The sequence below is a fragment of the Salvia hispanica genome, chromosome 3 (genome assembly GCF_023119035.1).
Source record: "Salvia hispanica cultivar TCC Black 2014 chromosome 3, UniMelb_Shisp_WGS_1.0, whole genome shotgun sequence".
In the NCBI taxonomy this organism is placed as follows: domain Eukaryota; kingdom Viridiplantae; phylum Streptophyta; class Magnoliopsida; order Lamiales; family Lamiaceae; genus Salvia; species Salvia hispanica.
Window position 1 is genome coordinate 10,952,401 of NC_062967.1, and position 16,703 is coordinate 10,969,103.

General features: G+C 31.6%; 2 protein-coding genes across 2 annotated transcripts; one reads left to right on the forward strand and one right to left on the reverse strand.

The window, feature by feature from the left end:
• Window positions 1-2,396: 2,396 nt before the first annotated feature.
• LOC125210735 (vacuolar protein sorting-associated protein 24 homolog 1-like) lies at window positions 2,397-5,949 on the reverse strand. The gene is made up of 6 exons (XM_048110318.1): window positions 5,597-5,949; window positions 5,411-5,487; window positions 4,625-4,727; window positions 3,714-3,835; window positions 2,752-2,940; window positions 2,397-2,680 (listed from the first exon to the last, which is right to left on the reverse strand). The coding sequence occupies exons 1-6, from the start codon at window positions 5,706-5,708 to the stop codon at window positions 2,615-2,617; spliced, it is 669 nt and encodes a 222-aa protein (XP_047966275.1). The 5' UTR covers window positions 5,709-5,949; the 3' UTR covers window positions 2,397-2,614.
• An 8,289-nt stretch (window positions 5,950-14,238) lies between these two features.
• On the forward strand, window positions 14,239-16,392 carry LOC125212606 (probable xyloglucan endotransglucosylase/hydrolase protein 32). The gene is made up of 4 exons (XM_048112818.1): window positions 14,239-14,456; window positions 14,545-14,645; window positions 14,727-14,944; window positions 15,734-16,392. The coding sequence occupies exons 1-4, from the start codon at window positions 14,255-14,257 to the stop codon at window positions 16,089-16,091; spliced, it is 879 nt and encodes a 292-aa protein (XP_047968775.1). The 5' UTR covers window positions 14,239-14,254; the 3' UTR covers window positions 16,092-16,392.
• The last annotated feature ends 311 nt before the right edge of the window (window positions 16,393-16,703 follow it).

Genomic DNA, 16,703 nt, shown 5'->3' on the forward strand with positions numbered 1-16,703 from the left:
ATTACATATCGTTGACTTTAATCAATTTCCTTGCTTTCATATATATGTTGCATTATTGTCAATAATTGCTTGAATAACAAAATTTGACTCCGTAAATCTATACATATTCGCTATATAATAACTATTTTGAAGTGACATGCATGACTCGGATTAGTACCAATTCATTATGTGAACACATAGCCTATATGAAAACATAGAGAATTGAAGACCACGAATTATGAGAAAAACAGATGAAAAGGGCTCTTCACGCAACGACTTTTTACTATAAAAGCATTACTTAAATATGCATTTTTTAAAGATATAGCCTCAATATTTTGTCTTCTCTCGTGAGACAACGAATCTTTTGTTTAAAAAACACATAAAATCAAGAGTGTAAAAAATGCAGTTCATAAATTAATTAAAATTGTACGATCTAATAAACTACTTTAGGAAAGGAGACAAGTGTCCTCTCCTCCATTGACTTTGGGACAGCTAAGATTAGTATGTATGATTTGCTTAGTTCTTACTTAAATCAATGGTTGGCAAGCTAAGCTTGAATTTTGTTTTTTCAAGCATTATTGTATTGTTTTATATTCAGTTTATTACCCCTTGTGAACTCAATTTGACCTTGACATAATGCTACCTAAGTCATTTAATTTGTTGAAGTGGTCCTCAAACCATTTTCCCTTTTTTTTTTTTATGAGGTGAACTGATTCGAATATTTTGGGTGCTTAAAAATATTTAATTTTCTCAACATAAATGAATTTTATCAACAATATACTATCATCGATTATCGGATTTTTTCTTGACGTAGGATAAGAGTGAAAAAAATCCAAATTTAATCTCTCCAACTAATTTTAAAAATATGAAATTTGATCAAAATTTAACCAAATTTTTTGTTTTTTTTCCCCCAAAAAATTGCCATTTATGCATTCATTTTCTTATATTTTCTCCTTCGGTAATTAATTATCCGATTTAAGATAAGCACGAGTTTTGAAAAAAAGGTAAATGAATGTCAGTGCAAAAATTTAATGGAATGTAATCTAACTTTTATATACCGTTATTATAATTAATGAACTACGACATATACTCTCTCAGTCCCGCTTTAGGAGTTCCGGTTGAATCGGGCACATGTTTTAAGAAAAAAGTTTTTGAGTGTGTAATAAATAAATATTGTAGTGGATGTTGAGACCCACTTTTAATTGAGTGTCCAATAAATAAATGTTATAGTGGATGTTGGGACCCACTTTTAACATTTTTTTATTAGTTGTAGCGGATATTGGAACCCACTTATTAACATTTTCTTATTAGTTGTAGCGGATGTTGAAACCCACTTTTAACACTTTATAGACATATTTTATTAATTTATCTTAACCGGGACTCCTAAAGCGGGACGGAGGGAGTATAATTTATCTGTAACACATAATTAAGACATATTGAAGAAATATAGTAATAAACATAAAATAAAATATTTAATTATAGGAAATATTAACATACTTCATCTGTCCCACAAAAATAGAGACGTTTGTAAGTACAGTACTAGAGAAATAAAAAGAAAAAATGTACTCCCTTTGTCTCATTATATATGAAATATTTGGGAATTGACACGAGATTATATATAATGTTATTTTGTGAGTTAATGAAGAGAAAGTAAAGTAAGAGAGATGAAAAAGTAGAGATAGAGTTGTTTTTATTTTAGGAAATGTTTCATTTTTAATGGAATAAGGGAGTATGTCACTAGAGGATGAAGTTAGCAAAAATGAAAATTGACTATTTTTATAGAATGAAATTAAATGAAAAGAATTTTTATTGGTATGAGAGTGGAACTGGATGGATTGGAAAATACATTATAGTACGATAAAAATGTAGTGGAGAAATCCAGAAGAGAAAGGGGGTTGCGTGCTCAGAGTTGTGCGTGTGTTGTGTGTCACTATTTCTGCGCTCGATGATACGTGTCGCAGTATTGCCAGGCCCCTATTTACTAATCAAATTACCAAACAACCCCTTCTGCGGATTTACTGACCTTGGCGGCTTCACCTCTTTTCCCCATTACTATTTACTTCAACAGTGAAATTTGTTTACTGTAAATCTTAGCTGAGAAACCACTGCCTTCCGATAAACCTAAGAAATAATCGCAAATATTCCCATCTAAGGTTAGAAGACAAGACGTGTGTACAAAATCATAGACTAAAAAATATGAGGGACTTTCTTGTACATTAATCTATCGAAAACTAGAATCAACGATATGGAGTGAGTAAAATATAAACTGTATTGCTTATCACACGATATGAAGAAATTGACAAGGAGTAATGATGAAGATCATGAATTTTTGTTTGTATTAGTGTCGTCAATCCTATCAACATCAATCCGTTTCATGAGGGTTGGTTTAAAAACCCAAAGCCCATTACAGAGCAACAAAGCACTCAAAGCCCAAAATATATAAGCTTGAAATCATGTCAGTAAGATTTACCAAATAATGCATAAGCGTAGCTTATGATAATACAACAATAAGTGAGCTTTATCAAATAGATAGTACAAATCCATCATTGTGCAATATATTTACTAACCAAGATCCTTCCACACTTTACTGACTCGATGAGATCAGAAAAGAGAGAAAGAAAGATGAGGATAAGAGTTATGACCGAACTCTTGCGAGACGAGCCCTCATCTCTTCTAGCTCTTCCTCGTCGTCCACATTGTCCTGCAAGTTTATAAAACTCAAGTTTAGAAACAGAAAAAAGGGGATAAGCAAGGGACAAGTTAATAGCATACCTCTGCATCTTCACTAGTTGCAGGTTGTTTCAGCTTCTGTTTCCTAATTGCTTCAGGAAGTAGGGCAGCAGTCTCACCAGCAATTGCTGCTAATACCTTGTCGATTTCTTCTTCAGTTTCTTCTTCTATGTCTTCCGAGTCTAGTGCACTGTCCAACGTATCATTCATCATCTCTTCAATTATACCAGCCTACAATTACACAGTACATCACTCACTACCTTTGGATTCAACATATCTTTTCTTTGTCATGAAATTTGATAATCTCCACCGTGAATGAGCTTGTTCTAGCTCTTGCTAGTTTAGGAGTTTTCATTTTCTTCTAGTCCTTGTTCAATAACTTTATGCGTTTATATCAGTATCATTATCTAATTTATACCATACCTTTTAACAACAACGAAAAAATCACATCATCAAGTCTGGTATGTTTTTAGGAATAGTAAAAACATAAAAACTAGAATTCTGGGATTTTAAAACTATATAGGCTGCCAAGACCAAAACCAGTAAAAATACCTACACAATCACTACAAAATTCCAATTGTCCATTTTGAAAGAGGCTCAAGTGCATGCATGCAGCCATAAAATAAGCAACAAGTAAACAACTTACTATTAATCAAGTGTTTACAAAGGAATACCTAGTCCCCACAGTTTTAGAGGCTGTTGGTTCTCCAAAACCTAAATAACTCAATTTTATCACATGAACTAGGTGTGCCGATGGATTAGGTCGGCCTAAAACTTGAGATAAGGAACAAAAAGATGCCATAGTTCAAACTTAAGACCAGAAACTCCGGGAGTATGACAGCAGAGATTATTATTTTGTCACATCACGGTGGCTCCTCTGTACACATCTTCTTAGTATGCAGGGTCACATACCCAGTTACCAAGGCCAAATAAAGAACCAACACAGTTCAAAATAAGGGCTATGAAGAAAGTATATCCATATAACCCAGAAAATGCGATCTTACCTTAGTCATTTCTTTACTGAATTCTTGCATGGTAACAGCAACTTCTGAAGACTTCATAAGATTATTGACAAGTTTCATGACTTCAGCACTTTTTGACAAGTGCCCCACCGTACGAGCAATAGCTGCATATCAAACAGCAAATTGTTGAAGAAAAATCATAGCTACATGGTCAGGCAAGCAAGATTTTTTACAAATTACAGAAGGAAATGGTATAACCTTAAAAGTTGCTGATCTCTTATAGTAGAAGAGAACAAATTCTTGATCTCTAGATGTATTTTTCCTCATTCATCTTATTCATTTTGACACACTCAAATTTAAATAAAACACTATACCAATACAGAAGAAGACCTGTGAGGCTGTGACAAGTCATAGAAATTATTCATTGCTTCACTGTTATTAGTATATTTTAGCAAAAAGTGGCCAGTTCACAAATAAAGATGCAATCGTAATACAAGGACACAGGTCATTGACTCAGCTCGAAGTAATAAGCAACAAGAATCCCATATCATGCTTGAGCTTGGTGGACTAGACAAAGCACTGAGAGATGTGATGCATCACAAAAGACGTTAAACCCTTGTTCATGTGAGAGACTAAACATATGACTCTTAAATTTATATTATGGTGTCAGATGTGTATTGGTATTTGGATCTTAACATGCAGCATGCTGGTGTTTTCTGAACCTAAGTTTACATTCCTTTTCAGTTTCAAGACACATTTATGCCATCACACTCTGAATTCTGGATAAAGTGAGAACTGAGATTCCCATATCTCAAGTAGTCAGTGTTCCGAAGTTGAATCAAACAATTCAGAAAAGTAAGTCAGATTGATGGTCATAAATTAGATACCATTAGAATCCATGTACAGTATTAACTGTAAGAGAAAAAATAAAACTGAAATAGTCTGGATCATACCAACACTTTCTCCTAGATGCATTGATATTGAGTTCATCTGTGCTTTGTTTTCATATAGGCGGTTCACAGTCCTCCTAGATCTCACAATTTCTTTCGCTAGTGCCTGTTAGGAGAAATGATCAAACAGCATATCAGAATAGTAAATCGCTTTCTTTTCATGGTTCGTTCAATACAAGAACACAAAATCCACCAAGAAATGGCAATATATGCACATTGATGTAGCAATGTTGTTAAGATATAAATTACTTCGTCAAATTTGAAGTTTATTCTATGGGGAAGGAACCAAAATAATGTAATAATTCTAAATATATGCAAACCCTGATAAGTGAGAGCATGGCATTCTCTCATTCTTAATTAATTTAAAGTTTCCCTCTGTTACCTCTCTCTCTCTCTCTGAGTCATTCACTTGGATTTGTAACATGGACATATTACTCTTGCCTTAACAACTAAGATCAACCTTCTAAAACACTAATCATACAAAATTTTAGTACTCTTTGATAAACTTTGTCCCAAAGATCCTTGACGACATAAACAAGCTTGCTGATCCAAAGTTGGTATCTTCCAAACAAGGATATCAGTTTCAGAAATCGCAGAACTAAGAACAAAATCCAAACATTGCCATTAATCAATATAAAATGCTACAAAAAATGAACAAATTCAGTATAGAACTATAAATTATTTCGATGAAACCAATTCAGAGCCGGTCATGCTTTCAGTATCATCAATTACATTAACATACAAGCACAGAAACGATCAGATTAATAAATTAAATTGTAATTACTGTGCCTTAGCAGAACCCATGTCATTTCTCTTTGCAGCCTCTTTAATCGCTTTCTGCACATTTTTCTCTTCTCTCTGTATGTCTAATTGAGCATACCAATAATTAAAAACCAAAAACACTAGTCAAAAACCACTATTTGCAAAAACAATCCAGATAAATCAAATCAAACAAAAAAAAATTGAAGTAACGACCTCGGATTTGGCGTTCGATATTGCGACACTCTTGGCGGAGGCGACGCTGCCAATCTTTGAGTAATTGCTGCGGATTAGGTTTCGGTTTCAATATATTCTTCATCTTCTCCATAATAATTTGCAATCGATCAATAAGTCGTTGCTTCTGTAATTTTTTTCTTTCAAATTTTGGGAATTTCTCTAGAGTTCTGTTATGAAATTTGAATATTAAAGGAAAAACAGTGATGAATGTTAGAAAAATATGAAATGGAAGTCGATATGCATTCGAACAAATCAATCGAAGCTTTTGAGTGGATCAAAGGAGCTGGGAAGTTTCCTTTGTCAGTTGGTACTTCACAATTTTGACCTTTCTATCGCTCAACAATGAACATTTATCGCTTTTTATTTTCTTCTAGTTTTAATAAATAATTCAAACATTTAACCTACGCATAGAAACCAAGAGATGAGTTTTGGGATAATCCATCCAAAAATATGAATTTTTTTTGCAAAATGCATCTGATTCGATCAGAATTGTCTACATATCTAAAATCCAAACTAGGAAATTCGATTTGTCCAAAAAATTTAAAATTGCATAAAAATATATAAAAATCTGAAATTTTAAAAATCCAATACCATAATAAGAAAATCTAATAAACTGTATCAAATACATACCATTAAAACTTTTAAACACACATGTTTAATATTTCATCTGTCTCAAAATAATCCCTTTTTTTTACATTTTTGTTTGTCCCACGAAATTAACCCATTCTACATTTGATAAATTTTTCTTTTACAAGGTGAACCATATTATTCACTATATTATAATTACCTTTTCTTTTTATCTCTCTCATATTTTATCAATTTCTTATTAAAATTCATATTTTTTTAAAAAAAAATTATTTTTATTAGATGGATGAAGTATTTAATAAATTTATAATAATAGCAATATATTATTATATAGTACAATCTATAAATATATTTTGGATTTTGTACTTCAAATGATAAATTTTGCAATCTGATATGGAGAATCGAAATAAAAATAAATAAATAAGTATGAACCGAAAATTCTAAAAATCCCATCAAACAGCAACCTATAAGGCATAATATAAAGTTTGCACAAAACTATAACAGCAACTTATCAATTACTAACAAGTTACAAGTCACAACATTGTAGACTAAATTACAAATAATTGAATAAAGCTTTGTAAGGATATTTTAGTTTATCAATTCAATTGGACTTTTATTGGGCCTGGTAACTGTGCCGACGTTGTATATTCAAACAAATATTGGGCATTGTATGTAACTGTATAGCCCATCAATTAGTTGTAACAAAACAACTTGAACAATACTACCATTATCTTTTAAAATTTTACACGATGATGTTGTTACGTATAAACGAAATATGATAAAAATTGGTAGTACCACCACAACAAAAAAATTGTTAGATATATTTTAATGCAATTATGGACATTAATTTGTATTTCTAAATATACCATCAGAACTTCAAATAGTGTCTTTATTATTGGTGTCCGAATTAAAATTAGAATACACAAATGGAAGCATCCTAAAAAAAAACAATTAAATTAATTTATCCTTAATTTAGAAACGCTTCCAAATTGTTGTTGTTTATAAAAAATTTTCAATGCAAGTAATTGCGTCTCAGTACTTATGTCTTTAAAAATTGTACGTAAGTGTTTTGTAGTGTAATGTTGAAACCATATTTACCAACATAGACAAAATGAAGGATTTTTAAAGCGATGTTCTATGTAGATTTAAAATACTTTAATTTTCATTATGTTAATCAATTTTAGAGAATTTTTCTTCACTTGTTTTTTACTTTTTAATTTCAGGAATTTTCTATCTGTAATTAACTCGCACAACTTTGATTCATGATTGAGACTTAATTCACCGTAATGTGAACTTTGGATTACCGCTCAGCTTTACTCTATATATAAGTGCCACAGGAGTATTATCATCACAATAAATAAACATCACATAATCGCCAGAAAATCTATCACGGGACAATTGTAAGATATAATAAAATTTTAGTTTAATTCACATTATTTAATAATTATAGGATAGACCATATATAAGTAGGGGAAAAAAAGTCATGATTTGAATAATATTTTCATAATAAAATTATGATTTTTAGAGATTTAATTTGTTTAATTTCTACATATATATAGTTTAATTTTGTCGAGGATATATAGAATGCCCTTTTGGGCCCATCATTATAAAATACTCTAACTTTGTCATTTATTATTATCATTATATATTAAACTTTGTCATTGGTTATTATCATTATTTTTTAAAATATTTTTATCAATATTACAAGATGCTTCTCTTATCAACAATTTAAAAACTTCAATATCCTCCCAACAAAATTATATCAGCCATTGTGAATTGATGTAGAAATCATGATTTAATCAAGCTAAGTCTCATTCTAGCTATTCCTAATTGCCAACTACCAACCATACCCAAAGTGCAATTATTCCATAAAATTAGTTGATGCAAAAACTCAATCTATCTTATGCACTACAGTACTATTTCTTTTCTTAGTTTTACTATATGTAGAATCAATTATTCCAGCATATATGTAACCAATGGCATTACAAATTATCTGGTAAAACAGAAATCAAATGAATAATTAACTTATGGATGAAAGTTAACGAGACGGAATTGATAAATTTAATTGAATATTAATTAAGCTAGCATAAATTAATAATATGTTCATATCCCATGCTACTCAATTAATCACTGTTATACTATAAAATGGCACAATCAAGATAATGATGAAAAGGAATTCAAATCTATAATTGACGTAAGAAAATTTTGTTCTCCACCAACTGCATTCTCCAAAGTCTTAGCCTAATCAAATTAGCATACTATTTTTAACTTATTATCAAGAGAGATAAGATGAACATTTAATGATTTCTCATAGGGTCATAATATCTCAGTTCTTGTAACAAATAATAATGCACATAAACTTTTCACTAAACAGAAGACGTTGGAATTTAGTCATACATATATATAGATTTATTCTTGAACACATTTGATGATCAACTGTCGGTAGGGTACTCCTATTAAATTTTGTCCTTGAATTATGCCCTTAAACTAATCAACTTGTAACCGACTAATGGCGTCATTTTGAAATTAATAACCTAGGCGTGGAATAATGAATAATACACATATTGGATTATGGATGACTGGATTTAGAAGTTTGTTTTTTTTTCCCAAATCTAAGAGCATCCTCATTCGTGCTCTTAAATAAAAGCATGGAGGTGGGTCCGGACCCACTTTTACTCCATGTCCTTAAACAAGAGCACAACACCAACATTCATGTTCTTCTGCAAGGAAGCTCAAGGGTCCCACCATTCTATTATTCAATTTAAATACTTCAATTACTAAAAACATTTCTACAATATAAAAATACATTAAAATATAAAAAATACATAATTAAATCCAAAAAAATAAAAATTACATAATTAAAATCCTAAAAAATAAAATTACATAATTAAAATCCTAGAAAATAAAAAAATACATAATTAAATTCATAAAATTAAAAAGACCCACTACTCGTTGCCGAATTTCGCCCAAATGTGTTTGATTAGTTTGTAGCTCAATATGGGTTCTTGTATCGCGCACTGTGTGTCTTGTGTCGATCCTCTCGTTCACCGTCGTATGCACACCTCCGCGTGGGGGAGACCTCGCGGTTGAGCTTCCAGCTTCATGAATGTGTCTATTTATAGATGATTTTGGGATAAAAAAAAATTTACAAAATTACAAAACAACGTCCATAAACGGCTCTATTTTTTGGGAATCCAAAAATATATATTTTTAAAAATTTTTATATTAATTTCGAATTTTTTTGAAAAAAAATCAAATTTGTCAACGGCTATGCCGTTGGCCAATCGCATGGCGCCACGTAAGGCTGCTCAGCAGCACGGACGGACGAGCTGCAGCGGCGGACTTCGGGGGTTTCGTGCCGCTAGCACGGACGGACAAATGACCGCTATGGATGCTCTAATAGACCGATGTCTTAAAAGGGATGTGGATAGAGTGACAAATTCTAAATGTGGAAGTTGAGATTCGAATTTTCTGTTTTTTTGCTTGTCCTAACAAATAACATATGATGAGATTGAAATTAAATTAAATCAAGAAGATCAGAAGTGCGTACGTACTACTAGTGTTTTTGAACTCAGAATTATGAATTTGGAATTCCGATCCATAGACAATTTTTTTTAGATTTCGTTATGATAATATAGTTTTTATTTAAGATTCACACAAAATATCAAAAGTTTAAGAATAATTTTTTAAAGCACTTGATTGGGGCTTCGAACCAAGAACACAAATTTATAGGGAGTAATTTTTAATTTAGCTGAAGACTTGAACTCAAACTATGAATAAATGATCTTCGAACAATGAATTTCATCTATATCTAATCAAATACTATATATAATCTGAATTCTGAAATTATCAAAACATAAAAAATAAGTATTCTTGGTGACATGCTAATAATGCACTTATTTTCCTTGTTTATATAATATGATTGATGTGGAAGTATTGTCGAATTTCTACGTACAATCTGTCACAATTAAAATTGGGCCAAACAAATTATAAGCTATACCTATTAATCTATTACTCCATAATATACGCGTAGGTTTTTAAATCATATAATTTGTTGAAAAGATTCGTGTTAATCATTAAAATTGACACAAATAAAAGCATCGATATCATACAAATATTGTGAAATAGATGATTCGAATTACTAAAAAGAATTATTCCCATTTAAATCGTATAATTGACCATCCCAACTAAAATGAAACAGTAGCAAGTTAATTTGAGTACTTGACCAGCTTAAACATAGAATAAGGCCTATTTTATGGGCAATTGTCCTGATCAATGAGCACATGATATAAAACATTACATCTTATAACGTGGGAGTTAACTATTTTCTAATGATTTCTTGTATGTTTGATTTATTGCATATTGACTTTAACACCGTGTAAGTTTAGGCTTGTCTTCCTTTGCGACATTAGACCAAAAACAAATGGTTTTGCCCCCCCTAAGCTCATATAATGAAGAAGAAGAAAAAGAAAATGATGCCAATAAAAACTATAAAGTCCTAAATTCTCATGACAAAAGAATTATACTCTTAATACTCCCTCCGTCCCACTCTAAGTGAAGCATTTCTATTCCAGCACAAGATTTTATAATGTTGTTTTGTGAGTTAAATGAAAAGAGTAAGAGAGAGAGAAAAAGTAGAGATGGTGATGTTTTTATTTTTAGAATTGTATCATTTAGAGTAAGACATCTCAAAAAGAAAATTGATTCACTTAGCAGGAGTGGTCAAAATTTAGCTCAAAAGCTATATGTATGGATTGATTTATTGGTTTGGAAATAGTACGTGTAATTAAACCAGTACCACCATCGACATGAAGAATTCAAATGCTACAAAACAAATGAGTATTGATGCCAATGAGCGAGGTTGCTTATTAATCCGATTTGAAGTGGTGCTAATATATATTATTATTTTCGATAAGTAAGTCAAAACGAAATAGTGGCATGTATGAAATGAAAATTACTAAAAATAAAAGATGCTAAATCCAATATATACCGACAGTTATAAATTTCACATCGCCGGAGGGGTTAGTGTCGGCAAGGAGGTCCCCATTTAAATAGAAATATATTAGGTCAGTTAGGTAGCGTTCAACCAAAACTATTGAAAATAAAAACATTTTGTCTCAACTAATTTCCACATTTTATAGCTATTGCTTGTGAAAACAAATTTTTGGATTTGAAAGTTATTGCCCACCAAACTAATCATTTCAATTATTTTATGCTATCATCTAAAATTATATGTCCGTACAAACTTTACTGTGCTTCCAGTATATATCACTATACTAAATATTATAATCGGAAATTAATTAGTACTACAATGTAGTATTGGTTTTTTAATGCGAGATAATAGTTAATTTGTCAATTTAAGGAATAAATGATAGAAAGAGTTAATAATTACTTAATCACAGCGGCAAGATTATAAAACTCGTGTTATGAGATAGAAGGAGCATTATTTTCCTATGAAAAAGAGTTAATTGACTTTTCAACAAAAAAACCCGGTGCTTGTATTAAGGAGCTAAACAAGTTGAATCATTTGAGTAAACGAGTAAAATAATTATGCAATTATGTATTCTACGTCAACTAATTCAACGCATATTTCAGCACCACTAGAAATGCTTAAGAATCAAATTAAGTAAATCATGCAATAATTTATAGTAGTAGTATGTGTTTTGGTGAGGTGCATGCATGCATATTGCACAACAACTGAACTTTCCCCTTTAATCCCATCTGCCTAATTATTAGTTTATTTTCATAATAATTGATGCATGCATGTGTTTAAATCACTCCACAAACACAAAATTACCGAGTACTATGACATAAGTGATATGGACATATTCTCGCAATTCAAACTCAATTTTGGGGGTCAATCAAACACATTAATTGTTTTTTTTTTTGCTATAAATCTGACACGATAGATGAAGATGAATATTGCGAATAAAAATAATTTCATGAGTATTTACTTATCTGGAAAACTCAGAAGAACTAACATGTATCCCATGCTTTTGAAAATGGCGCCGGCCATAACATATAGCAGACAAAAATTCAACATGTCATAAAGAGATTGGAATAAATATGTTGGAAATTTATCTTTGGTCTATATTATACATATCCGTTGAAAAATTAAATTGATTATTATATGAAAAAACTATGGAATTAATACGACTTCTTTATAAAAGTTTCTCACTTGCTTGTTAAAACATAAAATAATTGTCACGTTAATTTGAGTAATTGCAATATGCAAGTTTAGTGTCCATACTGTTAGAAACTCTTTCTGGTTTAAATTATAAATGAAGAATTCTACTAATGTTATATATATACTAGAAAAAGACAATGCTCAAAATAATGTTTTTTCCCATATGAGAAATTTCCATTTCGTGGTAAGAGTATGTGTTATTAGTAAATTTGGTAGTACCTAGCTAGCCCAACTGCATGTGTTTAGTAACTAGTTTAATATTCACAATATTAGTGGTTGCTTATTCTTGCAACGTACAAGATAATTAATACTCCTATCTTTGTCAGTTTAATCCATTAATCTAATTCGGTTCAATTTTATTTTTGGAAACCTTTACCACATATATAGTACTCCTACTCCACAATACTAGACTAGTAATGTGAGTCTATCTAGTAATTAAGGTTAGGATTCAGGTAATGCTTTGGGTTGAAAGAGAATGTCTCATACTAAGTAAAAATAGATGGTCCATATGTTTATACATTTAAGACCATTTCCATATGTGCGAAGTCAAGTGAACAGGGACTTTAATTGACAAACCTACCACATGAGAGAAAAATACATTGATATGGTTTTTAAAACAAAAATTGCAATTCAATGGTTATATAATGAGAACATGTAAGAATATTCATTAAAAGCAAGTAAGCAAACCATTAAACCACATACCTTCACAGACTTTTCTTCATAGAGAAATTTCATGAAAGTAGATATACTTGCCAATATGATCGGAGATATAGTTGCCATTATGATTGTAATGATTCTATTACTTTTTTTAAAAAAATTGCGTGTACATTTTAAAGTAAACTAAATTTAAGAATAGACGGCTAACTGTTTTACTATTTCCGACGTTTTCTTGTTCCAGAAGCAGATTATAATATAGGCAAAGTGAAAATGGCCGGAATATTAATTTCTTTAATTCTCTTTTCTTTTGAATTATTGTTATGCATAATACTTCTCATGAGTTTATATATAATAAAAGAGATTAATATGGCTTTCAAACCTGAGTTAGATAACTTTAATAGTCTTTTTACAGACTGAGCTGTTTTTAATTAAACGGTACATATATATTGTAAAAGGAATTCACGAGTCAATCGGTTCTATATATATAGTCAATTTTATACATCCATGCATGTCCTCGATTCATTTATTTAGTCTTTGCATAAAGATTGTGTTCAGATCATATATTTGTCTAATTTGTACAACGATATATCTAATAATCACCATCATCGTCAAACACTTTAATCTTAATTTTAGTACTAACATAAAAGAGTGATTTAATGGGGCTACTAAATAATTAAACTATTATTAAGTATAGTTTTCTATAACTTTTATATATTGACATTCCTAAGGTAATTGTTTTTTAAAAAAGAAATTCAAATAGATAGCTACAAATAATTAATTCAGCTCCGTCTCTACAATAATAAGTACACTTTAATACAAATAATAATAATAATAAGATTCTTGTACTGTAGCACCAAATCATTAGAAAAACCGAAAAAAAGCAGAAAGATAAGAGAACTTTTCGAAAAATGAGCAATTCTATTTCTAACTAACAAGCTACCTAGCTCATAAAAAACACTAAATCAAGCACAAAAACTGCCAAAAAGATACATACACCTACATAATTACAAATATGGATCATTCTTGTGCGCATGCAATATTTCCAAATTCATCTTTATTAAATTTTTTGTCTCAACTACATCTCCCTTCAATTTCCTTATCACAAAATTTCATCATGTGGGACCCAATAATCTTCCTATTTATACTCCTCACTTCCATACACAATTATTACACACAAAAGTTATTACTACAAACTACTCTCCCATCTCATGGCTCCTCTTCTTCTCTGTCTCCTCTTCCTCTTCATGTTCCCTTTGGGAAACAATGCTCAGGGTCCTCCCTCACCCGGCTACTACCCTAGCTCACGGGTTGGCTCGGTCGGGTTCAACCAAGGGTTCAGGAACCTCTGGGGCTCTCAGCACCAGAGGGTCGACCAAGGCGGGCTCACCATTTGGCTTGATCGAACCTCAGGTTCCTCTCTTTTTCTAAATTAGTTATACATAATTGAATTATTAGAAACATTAGTGACTTATTTGTGAGCTATGACTACAATGGCTAGGAAGCGGTTTCAAGTCGTTAAATTCATATTCATCTGGCTATTTTGGGGCTGCGATAAAGCTTCAGCCCGGATATACTGCTGGGGTTATTACATCTTTTTATGTAAGAATTCTGATATTTGTTTTTCTATTTTTTATAGAAATAATTTGAGAGATTTTTGAAGTGACAATGATCAAAATGCAGCTCTCAAACACTGAACAGCACCCAGGGGACCACGATGAGATCGACATCGAGTTCTTGGGCACGACAGAGGGGAAGCCTTACGTTCTTCAAACAAATGTATACGTCAGAGGGAGTGGCGACGGAAATATCATCGGTAGAGAGATGAAATTCCATCTCTGGTTCGATCCTACCAAAGATTTCCACAATTATGCTATCCTTTGGAATCCCTCTGAGATCATGTAAGTCTTGTTAAATTTGGTTACACTAATCCATTTAATTCACTAACTTATTTATTTTGGTGGTGCCGCTATTTTGCTAATTTGTTATATAAATTATGTACTACTATTAAGAAACTAATTTTGGTGGTCGTCATGCAGGTAGTCTAGTACTGTGATTCTAACATTCCAATTATGTCACCAAAAATGGTCTATTTTGAAAATAAATGTCTCTTAATACGTGTCATGTTTAAAAAAGTTATGCAAATAGATGTCAAGTTACCAAATTTATTACTCCACTGTTTTAATATTTCAATACCACTATAGTTTTGCACACATTTCTATTTCTACACAATAGTTAGAGGTAATAGGGGTATATTTGTCCACTTTCTAAATATGCAATTTTTTGGAAGGAAGTGAGAGGGTATAATAATTAATGCTACTAACGTTATTTTCTAAAAAAAAAAACTCTATACATCCCCTATTTATAGCTCTCTTTTTTTTCCATTTTAAGATAAAAAACAGTTATCTTCATTTAATATTTCAAATTTCACCAACTTTCTCTTTTTTCACTTTTATTTCACTAATTTCACATTAAAATACAAACCCTCAGGCTTCAACTAATCCACTATGATTGTATTAGTGAACTTATGTGGTGATAAAACAGCATGTCCAAATCCAATTAATTCGTCCTAGTGTTTGAGAAGGACATATATATTGTACTATTCCTTTTCTATCAACACAATAATTTGATTTGCTTTTTAGCTACGTGTCTCAAAATGGAACTTTCAATTGACGTGGAATTAAATGCAGATATTTTGTGGACGATGTGCCGATTAGAAGATACGCGAGGAAGAGCGATGCGACATTTCCATTAAGGCCTATGTATGTGTACGGATCCATATGGGATGCCTCCTCTTGGGCCACCGAAAATGGCAAATACAAGGCGGACTACAATCACCAGCCCTTTGTTGGTAAGTACAACAATTTCAAGATCGGCGGCTGCAGGGCCGGCGCCGCCTCGTGCCGACCCGCCTCCGCCTCTCCGTCGGGCGGGCCCGGGCTGAGCCGGCAGCAGTTGGCGGCGTTGGCGTGGGTGCAGAGTCATTACAAGGTTTATGACTATTGTAGGGATTCTCAAAGGGACCATAGGCAAACGCCCGAGTGCTAGGAAAGATCCGCTGCTACGTGTCAACGTTTTGGAGAGTCTTGAGATGGACCCCACTTCTTCGACTATGGATTTTATAGTAAAAGAGTGTGTAGCGTCCAAGCCTCCATAATTTTAAGTTTTGGAAGTTGCTTATGGTTAAGTTGTGTTATATTGATGTATGTGTGTGATTGCTTGTGAGATGCTTGGTTTGAAGGCAGAAAATTTGCCAACAAATGTATACTGCATTTTTTACTCATGAATTCCAAAGTTTGTAATAGATGGTTAATGGTTATTATATTTTAACTTTAGTTCTGTTTCTTTAGTTAGTTTACCATTTACAAATTACTTCTAAGTTTCTATTCTTTCACTTTTGGATCATTTCTTAAAAATAGAAATTCTCAATTTTAAAAAATGAACCCCACAACCTACTAATACTAATTGGACTGCTTTTTCTTCTTATCTCTCTCACTTTATCAATTTTGCATTAGCACTTGTGTTGCTTTCAAAATTCCTATTTTTAGGAAATGGAAGGAGTACTATGTACACTTATCTATGATAGATTTTATGCATCTTTTTCGTTATATGCTAAGTAGTAGTAGGTCATACCCATAACATAAATAATTTGTTACTTTT